Source organism: Bos indicus, chromosome 3, assembly GCF_029378745.1.
Source record: "Bos indicus isolate NIAB-ARS_2022 breed Sahiwal x Tharparkar chromosome 3, NIAB-ARS_B.indTharparkar_mat_pri_1.0, whole genome shotgun sequence".
Taxonomy (NCBI): Eukaryota; Metazoa; Chordata; class Mammalia; order Artiodactyla; family Bovidae; genus Bos; species Bos indicus.
In genome coordinates, this window is record NC_091762.1 from 16,140,900 (window position 1) to 16,153,138 (window position 12,239).

The following is a 12,239-nucleotide window of genomic DNA, read 5'->3' on the forward strand; positions in this document are numbered from 1 at the left end:
GCGAGACAGGGCGTCAGCTGGAGACGGTGCTGTGAAGGCGCTGCCTTGTAAATCTCATAAGCAGTGTCCGCTGAAAAAATGCACAACCTAAAAATTGAGAGTTGCGTTTTATTCAGCGGACAAAACTGAGGACTTAAGCCCAGGACACAGCCTCTCAGATAACTCTGAGAGACTGCTCCAGAGATAAGGGAGGTGCCAGGATACACAGGAGTTATTTTAACAAAGACCAGGTAGTCAGAACATCAAGAAATTATTGTTAATTAAAGAAAACTGGATATAGCCTGTGTTTTCTCATCCTGAGTGTCCTCCAGGGGCACCATGACATGGTGGAGAGGGCTGCAGAGTTGGATGATTGGATGGTGGGCATTGTTTTTAGCCTGAGTTCCCTCAGGGCTCACTATGGGGATAGTAATGTGATGACTTGATAGCTGCAACATCCTTTGCTTAACTGATTCAGCAGGCAATATTTTTCATTCACACAGTGGGGATAAAATTGAAATACAGAAAAGGAAAATTCTCACAGGTGAGCGGGGAAGAGAGCTGTTGAGCATTAGAACATCTCTTCCTAGACATCTTGGACAAAATAGAGCAGTATATAAGCCTGATCATGAAATCAATGAACGAAAGTTACCTTTTTGAAAGCCATCATGTAACATAATGGAGTGTAGAGTGGTAATGAAGAGTGACTTTCTGCACTCAGACCTGGATTTAGCAGCAGCATGGCCCTAGTGGAGCCTCCATTTCCACATCTGTAATTTGGGAATAATGCCCACCTTGCAGAGCTGTTGTGAAGATTAAGGAGATAAGGTGGGACTTCCCTGGCTGTCCAGTGGTTAAGACTCCCACTTCCACTGCAGGGGCTCGCCAAAAAAAAAAAGATGAGGCATGTAAAGGACTTCACCCTTGCCTGGATGGATGCTGAAAGGTTGGCATGGTTTTGTGATGTAGATCCTTAAGTCAGTTGCTGGTATTATTATCTTGCTACTACATGCTGGCTGTTATGTGGTCATGTTGATGCAGCCAAGATCTTGGCTTTGTCTGCCCACTAAAGCCAAATAAAAAATACAGAGACAGAGTTTGGAGGAAATAGAAAGGTGGCTTTAATCCTCAGCCAGTGGAAGGGAGAGCAGAGTAGGCTTGTTCTTCAAGAACTGTGCCCCCCTCCCGGAAGGAATCTGGATTCCGCGGATGAGGCTCACAGTCAGGGGTCAGTGATGAGGAGCAAAGGTGTAAGGGTCTTGTATTCTTCCTCTTGCACTGTCATTGGCTGCTGTCTGGTAGCCCAGTTGTTGGGTCCACAGTCTTTCTTGACTTGTACTGTGGCCTCCTTTCTGTAATAATGCAAAAAAAAAAAAAATTGAAGAACTACAAGGAGTGGCCTGCAAAGAGTGCTAGAAAGGTGAGCACCAAGCACAGGATGTGATTAGCACAGAGTTAAAAGATAACAGATGCAGAAGGTAGCTCCTGCAAGGTCTGAGGCACAGGATTTAATTTACAAATCAGGTTAGTCTTGGTTATTGACTACAGATCAGAAACAGTTAAAAAAAGAAACTCAGGGCAAGGGAAAAAAGACCTTTTCCGTTTTTTTAACTGCAACAACATCAGTTAATATGCTCGAGTATGGGTAAATAGTTCAGTGAGGAGAGTTAGTCACTTGAAGAGCTTTGGGCCCCCCTTCCACTTTAGAGACACGTGGTCACATTAGAGAGGATCTGGGAGTAAGAAAACAGAGCCCCAGACTCTTTTCTCCAGTGCTAGGTTTCGCAGGGGGGCTTTGTTCTCAGTTTGCTTTATCCCGTGTATTCCTGAGACAGCCATGAGGCATTTATGAGCTCAGTATTTTATAGCTGTTTTTCTAAAGAAAGCGTATCTTGCCCAGTTCTCATGCAAGGAAAGGATTAAACTTGTAATCGGAGTGAAACCAGACTTTCTCGGGCTCCTTTGCGCAAGCCCCGCCCCTCGGCCAAACTTTCCAAAGAGGGAGGTCCGTTTGAAGAAACGAAAGTGAAATTGAACCGGAGCCATTTCCCAGCCCTGCTCCCAGCTTGAAGCTCCCGCCTCCCTGCTCCCGGGGCTTGAGTCGACTCCGGAGGCGCCCCCTGCGTCTGGGAGGCCCACGGCCTGCCCTGGCAAAGGTCCAGCTGCGGAGGGTCGCGCTGCTGGCTGCGGGCGGGCACCGGAACATGCCTGGGGCGCGCCATGGACCCAAGACAGGTAAGCCCCTGGGGTCAGGGCCCAGAGCCGGCGCGCCTGCAACCTGCTGGCCTGGGCTCATCTTATCCTCCTTCCCGCCCCTCCCCCCTGCCCCCACGTCCCTGTTTTCCTGCTTGACATATGCTTATTGTGTGAGAGCTTGTGTTTTCTTGCCAAGCAAAATTGCTATTCTAGGAATTCAGAAATTTGTGTCATGCTTATTAACTCTGTGTTGGGAAGATGAGGAAGAGGATTTGTGAGGGAAATGCACCTCCTCCCCCAGAGAACCAAGGCCGGAGCCCAGGTCAAGACAGCCCCCCTCTGCTTTTCTGCTAGGACCCCATGGCGGCTCAGTCCTGCCTTTAGCCACCTACCCCCGCGCCCCCACCTTGGACAGCCTGCTTGACTTTGAGCGTCTCCTCCTTAACCTGTAAGAGAAAGTTTATAGTGGCTTGACTCATTATCTCTAAAACCTGGGAAACCCTAGTGTCTTTCAACGGGTGATTAAACAAACTGGGATACATCCATATACTGGAAAACTGCTCAGCCGCAAAGGGCAGGAAATACTGCTGTATGCAACAACATGGACAAATCTCAGATCCATGATGCTGAGCAAAAGAAGCTGGACTTAAAACACTGCATACGAGTCCATTTAGATGACATTCTGGAAGAAAACCTACAGGGACAGAAGGCAGACCAGTCGCCAACAGGAGCTGTGTGTGGAGAAAGAAGCTGTTTACAAAGTGCATAAAAAACGTTTTGGGGAAAGGGAAATGTTCTGTATCTTGATCTCAGTGGTAGTTAAGAGGGCTGTGTGTGCTTTGACTCTGTATGGTCAAAACTCAGAGTGCTAAGTCGCTTCAGTCATGTCCAACTCTGTGCGACCCCATAGACAGCAGCCCACCAGGCTCCCCCGTCCCTGGGATTCTCCAGGCAAGGACACTGGAGTGGGTTGCCATTTCCTTCTCCAATGCATGAAAGTGAAAAATGAAAGTGAAGTCGCTCAGTCGTGTCCAACTCTTAGCGACCCCATGGACTGCAGCCTACCAGGCTCCTCCATCCATGGATTCTCCAGTCAAGAGTGCTGGAGTGGGGTGCCATTGCCTTCTCCCAAAATTCAGAATTATACACCAAAATGGGTACATTTTACTGTATATAAATATACCTTAATTTTAAATACATGTAAAGTGTGTGTACATGTGTGTATATGTGTGTGTGCGTGTACATACATGTATGTATACGTGTATTTTTTTTCCCTTCTTTAAAAGAATTAGGGACACTTGACTTGTGGGAAAAGCATTTTTTTATGCAAACCAATATATTACCCTGTGGAGCCCATGTGGTAAAGGTGGGGCTTCTCTCTTAACCTTAAATATGTGAGAATAGATTAAAGGGAGACTTTGAAAGGCATAAGTGACTTGTCACATAGTTCATATATACATAGGCATGAAGTTGGGTGAAGGGGGATGTTGAAGGATTTAAGAATGATCACCGTGTGGGTTGGTTTCCTCCTTTCTTGCTCTCAGTCCCACTCAGTAACTCTCCATGGGGCTGTTCTCAAGTGATGGTTTTGCTTTTCGGAGATTTTAGGGGGTATAAAGGAAAAATTAATAATCTCCCTCTAATTTTTCTCTAAAATAACTGTTGTTAACAAATTTGTGTTTCCCTTCCTTGTCTCTTTTCTCTGTGTTCTTTCTATCATGCATACACATTCATGGTTTTTTTTCCCTTTTGTTTATGAAAAAAGGCATTATAGCATACATATTTGTCTGCAGCTTGCTTTCTTTGTTAATTTAACATTATATCATTCCTAAGTAGATAACACATTTTTTAGAAAACTGTGAGTACGGTTCCATAGCCTGAATGTGTCATGATTTGTTCTACTCTTTTTTAAATAGACATTCGAATATTTTACAAATTTTGGCCAAGAAGCAGCAGTTTAAATCTAGAAAGCATTGAGCTAGAAACTGACTTCAGCCACTTTGAAACAAAGTTCTTTCACCAAGGTCACTCAAAGAGCTAATCAGAAATCCCCTGAAGTCCCCATAATTGAGTCCTGTGAACCGAGCACTCACTGTACTCACAAATACCTCAGCCCTGGGGGGGTGTGCAGCAAGAGGAGCAAGAAAAGCAGTGATGAGGTGAAGAGTTGCATAACCAGCGATGGCTTGTTCATGCAGATGTTGGCTCAGGATCAGCTTTGTGCCGGCTACTATAAATGAAGTGTAGTCCTTGTACCCCAGAGGCTTTCTCTCAAGTTGACTGCAGTCTCCCCCACGCACTACACGGAGACCATTGAGAGTAGAGACGTTAGTGTAATTTCTAGGGCACCCAATATTATTAATCACCTTTGAGATATGCTACAATCCGTATGTGACTGTATGTGCCATTAAGAAAATCAGATCAGATCAGTCACTCAGTCATGTCCGACTCTTTGCGACCCCATGAATTGCAGCACGCTAGGCCTCCCTGTCCATCACCAACTCCCGGAGTTCACCCAGACTCACATCCAGTGAGTCAGTGATGCCATCCAGCCATCTCATCCTCTGTCGTCCCCTTCTCCTCCTGCCCCCAGTCCCTCCCAGCATCAGAGTCTTTTCCAGTGAGTCAACTCTTCGCGTGAGGTGGCCAAAGTACTGGAGTTTCAGCTTTAGCATCATTCCTTCCAAAGAAATGCCAGGGCGGATCTCCTTCAGAATGGACTGGTTGGATCTCCTTGCAGTCCAAGGGACTCTCAAGAGTCTTCTCCAACACCACAGTTCAAAAGCATCAATTCTTCGGCACTCAGCCTTCTTCACAGTCCAACTCTCACATCCATACATGACCACTGGAAAAACCATAGCCTTGACTAGACGGACCTTTCTTGGCAAAGTAATGTCTCTGCTTTTGAATATGCTATCTAGGTTGGTCATAACTTTCCTTCCAAAGAGTAAGCGTCTTTTAATTTCATGGCTACAGTCACCATCTGCAGTGATTTTGGAGCCCAGAAAAATAAAGTCTGACACTGTTTCCCCATCTATTTCCCATGAAGTGATGGGACCAGATGCCATGATCTTCGTTTTCTGAATGTTGAGCTTTAAGCCAACTTTTTCACTCTCCACTTTCACTTTCATCAAGAGGCTTTTGAGTTCCTCTTCACTTTCTGCCATAAGGGTGGTGTCATCTGCATATCTGAGGTGATTGATATTTCTCCCAGCAATCTTGATTCCAGCTTGTGTTTCTTCCAGTCCAGCGTTTCTCATGATGTACTCTGCATATAAGTTAAATAAGCAGGGTGACAATATACAGCCTTGACAAGCTCCTTTTCCTATTTGGAACCAGTCTGTTGTTGCATATCCAGTTCTAACTGTTGCTTCCTGACCTGCATACAGATTTCTCAAGAGGCAGATCAGGTGTTCTGGTATTCCCATCTCTTGAAGAATTTTCCACAGTTTATTGTGATGCACACAGTCAAAGGCTTTGGCATAGTCAGTAAAGCAGAAATAGATGTTTTTCTGGAACTCTCTTGCTTTTTCCATGATCAGCGGATGTTGGCAATTTGATCTCTGGTTCCTCTGCCTTTTCTAAAACCAGCTTGAACATCAGGAAGTTCACGGTTCACATATTGCTGAAGCCTGGCTTGGAGAATTTTGAGCATTACTTTACTAGCGTGTGAGATGAGTGCAATTGTGCGGTAGTTTGAGCATTCTTTGGCATTGCCTTTCTTTGGGATTGGAATGAAAACTGACCTTTTCCAGTCCTGTGGCCACTGCTGAGTTTTCCAAATTTGCTGGCATATTGAGTGCAGCACTTTCACAGATTCATCTTTTAGGATTTGAAATAGCTCAGCTGGAATTCCATCACCTCCACTAGCTTTGTTTGTAGTGATGCTTTCTAAGGCCCACTTGACTTCACATTCCAGGATGTCTGGCTCTAGGTCAGTGATCACACCATCGTGATTATCTGGGTCGTGAAGATCTTTTTAGTACAGTTCTTCTGTGTATTCTTGCCATCTCTTCTTAATATCTTCTGCTTCTGTTAGGTCCATACCATTTCTGTCCTTTATCGAGCCCATCTTTGCATGAAACGTTCCTTTGATATCTCTGATTTTCTTGAAGAGATCCCTAGTCTTTCCCATTCTGTTGTTTTCCTCTATTTCTTTGCATTGATCGCTGAAGAAGGCTTTCTTATCTCTTCTTGCTATTCTTTGGAACTCTGCATTCAGATGTTTATATCTTTCCTTTTCTCCTTTGCTTTTCGCTTCTCTTCTTTTCACAGCTATTTGTAAGGCCTCTCCAGACAGCCATTTTGCTTTTTTGCATTTCTTTTCCATGGGAATGGTCTTGATCCCTGTCTCCTGTACAATGTCACGAACCTCATTCCATAGTTCATCAGGCACTCTATCTATCAGATCTAGGCCCTTACATCTATTTCTATAATCGGTAGCAAAAAAGAAAAACAATCAGCTGAGATAAAAGATAAAGTACATGGTGTAAGAGATGCAGGGTGGGAGGAGTTCAAGGAGAGGAAACACTCACAGGCTGGGGTGTGCGGGAGTCAGGAGTCTCCTGAAGAAGGTGGCGTCTAAAGAGACGTGTAGGGAAAGGACCCAAGTTGTATCAGGTGGCAGGAGGGGGAGAAGCAGGGATGTTGCACTGGCATGTAGAGAGAGGGGAAATGAGAGGCGCAGTGGCAGCCCGTGCGAGAGATAATGAGGGGCTAGAACTGGGAAAAGATGCATAAGAGAAAAGAGAGGCTGTGGACAAGATAGGGCTTTGCAACTACTCATGAGAAGCGGGGGACAAGGGACTAAGGTAGGCAGGCAGCAGGGATGGCTCAGGCTTCCAGCCTGAATAACCAAGAGGAGAGTGCTGCCATTAACAGTAATAAGAACAACAGGAGGAGGGGCTGAGAGAGGGAAGAGAATTAATTTGGTTCAGAATGTGTGTCATTTGAGGTAGTGGTCAAGAATCTAAGTGAACAGATCGTCTAAGCATTTGAAAATTCAAGTCTTAAGCTTCAGCACAGGTGGTAGCTGGAGATAACAGATTTGAACACTGTTTCTTAAAAAGACTGGTTAAGGTGAGGGGAGTGGGTGAAATCAACCTGGGGAAGGAAGAAGACAGCTGTAGACAAAACCTCGGGGACTGATTATATCTAAGGGGCGAAAGAAAGGATAGGGACAGACAGAAGGAAAAAGAAAGATGAGAGATCTTTGGTACTGTGTCACCAAGCTGTGGGAGGATTTTAAAAAAAGAGAGCTCCATCCGCATTGAGTGGGCGTATGTTTGTTGTACTGAACTGACCACCAAACAGCCCTGGAAACAGAGATTCAAGAGGAGGAATTTATGTGGTCTTAAATACCAGCACCATTTGGAAGTTTTGGAACAGAAAAAGGGGAGAGCAGGCCTTGGGTGGAGAAGGGAACTGACCCTGAGATGCAGGCTGAACAAGGAGGTGTTTGCCTGACCCGCAGCTACAGGGGGCGGGAGTGGACATCACATGAGCAGCAGGTCCCACAAGGGGAGGGAGTGGATATCGTAGAAACACAGGGAAGTTGCCATTGGAGATGAGCAGGAGTCAGCAAACTGCAACCCACAGCCAACTGCAGGCCTCCCCTGGCTTTGTAAAGGAAGTGCTACAGATGACCGTCCTACCGCCCCTTAACAGAAAAAGTTTGCTGACCCTGGAAAAGAGTTTCAGGGTTGCAGGTTTGGTGGTCAAGTAACAGTGAGATTGAATCAGGAGCCACTCGTGTGGCTGAAAGGCGGAGGTGGCAGCTGCGGGAGAGGCACTGAGGAACTGTGCAGCCCACGTACCGTGAGCATGACCAGTGAGAGCGCTAAGCTCCCCTCACCGTGGCCGGGGGCAGGGGTGGGGGAAGAGAAAGCTGAAGTTATTGAAGAGAGGGACGCAGCTGCCTGCGGGTCCCTGTGGCCTTGCGGAGGATCAGACAAGGAGGATGTGAGCATGAGGAAACAGAAGGTTTCCTAGATGTGCAGCCCTGGGGACAGGCAGCCAGGTGTTTACTGACACCCCAACTCTGGATCGCAAAAGCCCCTCCAGCGAGTAGTCCTGCTCTGTGGGTAGCATTGCGGTGAGTAGTATCGCTGGTCTGTGGGTGGGGACAGTCATAGTGCTCGCTGTTCTGGTAAACGAGTGGCATTCTGAGAGAAGATGGAGTATCTGGTGGCCTACAGAACCGGCTTCTGAAGATGCGCCACGGAAGCAGCTATTGGGAAGTAGCTAAGGGGGTGTGGAATAGACACCACCAGCTCCACACATCCAGGTGGGCTTAGTGGTTTGAGTAGGAGTGCCCGGTGTGCCTTCTGAGCCTGGGCTCCATACTGAAGGATGAGGACAGTGTACCTGTTTTCTAAGAAAAACTGTCCAGTTCCCCTAAAATCAAATTCTGGTTCTCCCAGGATGGCAGTGCAGTTAGACGATTCTCCAAGGTCCTGCCGCCCTTCCCCAGGTGAGGAGACTTCCTCTGCTACAGCCTGGAGGATGGGGCTCCAGTTCACCCAGTCCACTTGCTGGTTTCTTCACACCCAGATGATAGATTGCAGAGAAGGGGGCTGGGTGGTGGGCCATCTCACGGTCTCCTAACTCCCTTGGCACTCGTAGGTTATTCTGTGTTCGTTTGTTTTTAAAGTAAAACGTATTTGTTTTCTTGATTGTAAAAGGATTTTTTTTTTTTTTTGGATGAGTGAAAACATACATTCTCAACTCCCTAAACTCTTGAAGGGAAGACAATGCACTAGGTTGCTGGAGAGGCTGTGCTGAAGTCTCAGCACCGCCACATGCTCCTGGGAGCTTTGTGCATCTCACTGTCTGCTCCTCCATCTCTTCCCTCTGTTGGGTCCACAGGTGGTACCTGTGAGGTGTGCAGGCCACCCTGGCTGGGTCCCAAGCCCACGTCTCACTCAGCTTCTTAGCTTAAGAATCATATACAGCCCCCACCCCACCCCAGGAAGGCAGAAGGGACAGATTCCCTGCCGCAGTCCTAAGTCGCTCTCTTCTCCATGTTCTTGTTCTACAGGGGTATTCCCTCAACAGATACCAAGCCCGCCCAGCCCAAGGCTATGAGCACAGCAGGCACAGACACCAGCAGCCAGAGCGGGGACCTTGTCGTGACAGTTTCCAGCTCCAGCAAATAGAGTTTCTCAAGGGGCAGCTCCCAGAAGTGCCCCTATTTGGAAAGCAGCCACCATCACTGCCACCGTTCCTCCCTGGACTCTGGCCGAGGTTTCCAGGACCACCTGCCAGAGGTGGGCCCCTCCAGATCCGAGGTGTCCCCAGGGGCGTGCCTCTCAGAAGTCAGGTACTCCCAAGACGGTTCCAGCGTCCTTTCCCACGTGGCCACATTCGGCCATGGAGAGGTGTTGATAGGCTCTCCTCACATTTCCAGGGACTGACCATCAGCCAGGATCAGGAACAAAGGACCCTAGAGCTCTTGGATGAGCTTGGGGACGGGAAGGCCACCACAGCGCGTGATCTGGCCCGGAAGCTCCAAGCCCCAAAGAAGGACATCAACCGAGTCCTGTACTCTCTGGCAGAGAAGGGTAAGCTACACCAAGAGGCAGGATCTCCCCCTTTGTGGAGAGCCACAGTCCCAGTTCAGGCTCAGAACCAGCCTAGCCAAGAAACGAGAGCAGAGAGTCAAACCCCAGGAGCTCCAAGCCCAGACTCCAGTGTGGAAACTGAAGGCAGAAGCACCCCGTGTGGCTTGGAAGAGCCCCCCGAGCCTCTCGACATGGCTGAGATCAAGGAGAAGATCTGTGACCACCTGTTCAACGTGTCCAGCTCCTCTGCCCTGAACTTGGCTAAGAACATTGGCCTCACTAAGGCCCGGGATGTGAATGCTGTGCTGATTGACTTGGAAAGGCAGGGAGATGTCTACAGGCAGGGGACCACCCCTCCCATATGGTATTTGACTGACAAGAAGCGAGAGAGGATACAGATCAAGAGAAACAAGGACAGTGTTCCTGAAACCACTCAAGCTGCTGCTGTCCTGGAGACCGGAAAAACCACAGAGGGCCCCACCTGCAACTCACCTGCGTCAGACGCCTCCAACAGCACGGTCACCCCAGGAAAGGTGGAAAATGGGCAGGAACCCGTCGTCAAGTTAAAACTCAAGCAAGAGGCCACAGCAGAACCAGTAAAACTGAAACCACCTGTTTATGACAACGGCCCCTCCAAAACAGGGTATGTTGACTTTGAAAACGGCCAGTGGGCCACAGATGACATCCCCGATGACTTGAATAGTATCCACGCCGCACCAGGTGAGTTCCGCGCCATCATGGAGATGCCCTCCTTCTACAGTCATGGCTTGCCACGGTGTTCACCCTACAAGAAACTGACAGAGTGCCAGCTGAAGAACCCCATCAGCGGCCTGTTAGAGTATGCCCAGTTCGCTAGTCAGACCTGTGAGTTCAACATGATAGAGCAGAGCGGACCACCCCATGAACCTCGGTAAGAGACCACCCAGGAATTGTGCCTAAGGTTGGGGTCAGGCGCTCTTGCTCCTGACACACCCTCAGCCGACTCGTGAGCAGTGCCGGTTGATGGCCCCTGTCTTTTCCGTCTTCTTTCTACCTGTGGGCTGCGTCATCCTTGTCTGGCCCTTCCTCTACCTCTTGAGCAGGGAACATAGACCTCGGCCCAGCCAGAGTCTTGGCTGAGCAAGGGGGAGGTTGGCACTCCTGGTAAAATGAAGCTTCTTTGGAGATGATTAGCTTCCATGCAGCAGTGTCATGCCTGCCTCCTAAGGCTAGAGGTGATGAAGGCTTGATGCCCCTCCCGCCCGCTTCCGTGTGCCATCCTCCTCCACTCCTCCCCTAACCCCCACCAGCTGAGCTCCCCACAGGATGCATGAACAGCTGGCTGCACACCGGAGTAAGGGTGGGTTGTGCTGCTAAGTAGCAGTGAGTTCAAACCACCCCACCCCTCCTGCCTCCCGCTCAGCTCCCGTAGGGAAGGGATGCACGTGTAGGGTGTGCGCGGCTGCCTGCCTCTTGAAGGTGGTGGTTCTAATTTTACAAGCTGCCTCCGCACAGATGGGTGGGCTAGCACTTGCTGCTGCTCCTAAGCTGTGAAGTCAGAAATTACCTCACTCAGACAGCTAGCCTGGCCCGGCACCATAGGCACTTCCAAGCCAGCAGACAGACAAAGGAAGACAGGTGGGCCCAGGAGGAGCCGCTGCAGGGCCTAGCAGAGATTAAAGGCCACTAAAGCTGAGTGGCCACCCGCCGCAACTAGAGAGCACGCCAGCAGAGAGGCCCACTCACCTTTACATTAGCTGTAGGCCGCTGTCTGATGAGGGTAACGACTCCCAGCGGCGACCCTGCCTCCTTATCTGACCGTCTTAATGACACTGAGATGACATTGCAGAGGAGCTGTGAGGAAGAGAGGGTGCATCCAGAGCTGGCAGGGTCAGGACGGGTGTGCTTCTGTCTGGGGTAGAGCTAGGATGGCCGTCCTTCCTTCTCCCTTCGTCCCTCTCTCGAGTTGGGGCACAGCAGTGGGTTTTGTGGTTAACCTTTCTTTGGACTCCAGCTGTAAGAAACATTGATGCCATGTTCAAATATTTCAGAAGACCCAGGAAATAAGAAATTTGACCTACTTTTCTAAATGAAATCCCAGATTGAGCAAAGAGCTGAACCAATTTGAAAGCTTGAACAAAAGCGGACTAAGCTAAGTCCAGGGGCCTAGAACAAATGCTTTTTGGTTCTCTGCATAACAAGGAGATATGCCTTTCATCTCAGGCGGCAGACAAACAGAGCTGTAGGATGACTCAAAAGAAACCATGAGAGTGGTATATCTCTGAGGGTAGGTTGGGGACAAAAACAGGTTCCCCAGAGAGGCAGACATCTGATCCCGTAGGTGTCTGGAGAGTGTGAGACTGCGCTGTGAGCAGCCTTGGCTTTCTTTCGGAACACCCTTGAGGTGGCCGAGTCTACCACCATTGCTTTAGGGTAAAGGCTCTTTGGTTGCTAACAAGACTATAATGGTGATTTTAGCTCATCATTTTTTGTACAGATTTGATCTTAATTCATTGCTAAAGG

General features: G+C 48.6%; 1 protein-coding gene across 8 annotated transcripts in view; it reads left to right on the forward strand.

The window, feature by feature from the left end:
* The window catches only part of ADAR (adenosine deaminase RNA specific), a 52,003-nt gene that overhangs the window by 21,377 nt on the left and 18,387 nt on the right, over window positions 1-12,239 (forward strand). For 5 of the 8 annotated variants that reach the window (XM_070785552.1, XM_070785558.1, XM_019954364.2 and 2 more), the window contains exon 2: window positions 9,215-10,647. In XM_070785552.1, coding sequence (XP_070641653.1) covers window positions 9,215-10,647 — 1,433 coding nt within the window. Of the gene's footprint in view, window positions 1-1,939; window positions 2,215-9,214; window positions 10,648-12,239 lie in introns of those variants that run through there. The other 3 variants (XM_019954372.2, XM_019954407.2, XM_070785557.1) reach the window with 2 other exon arrangements.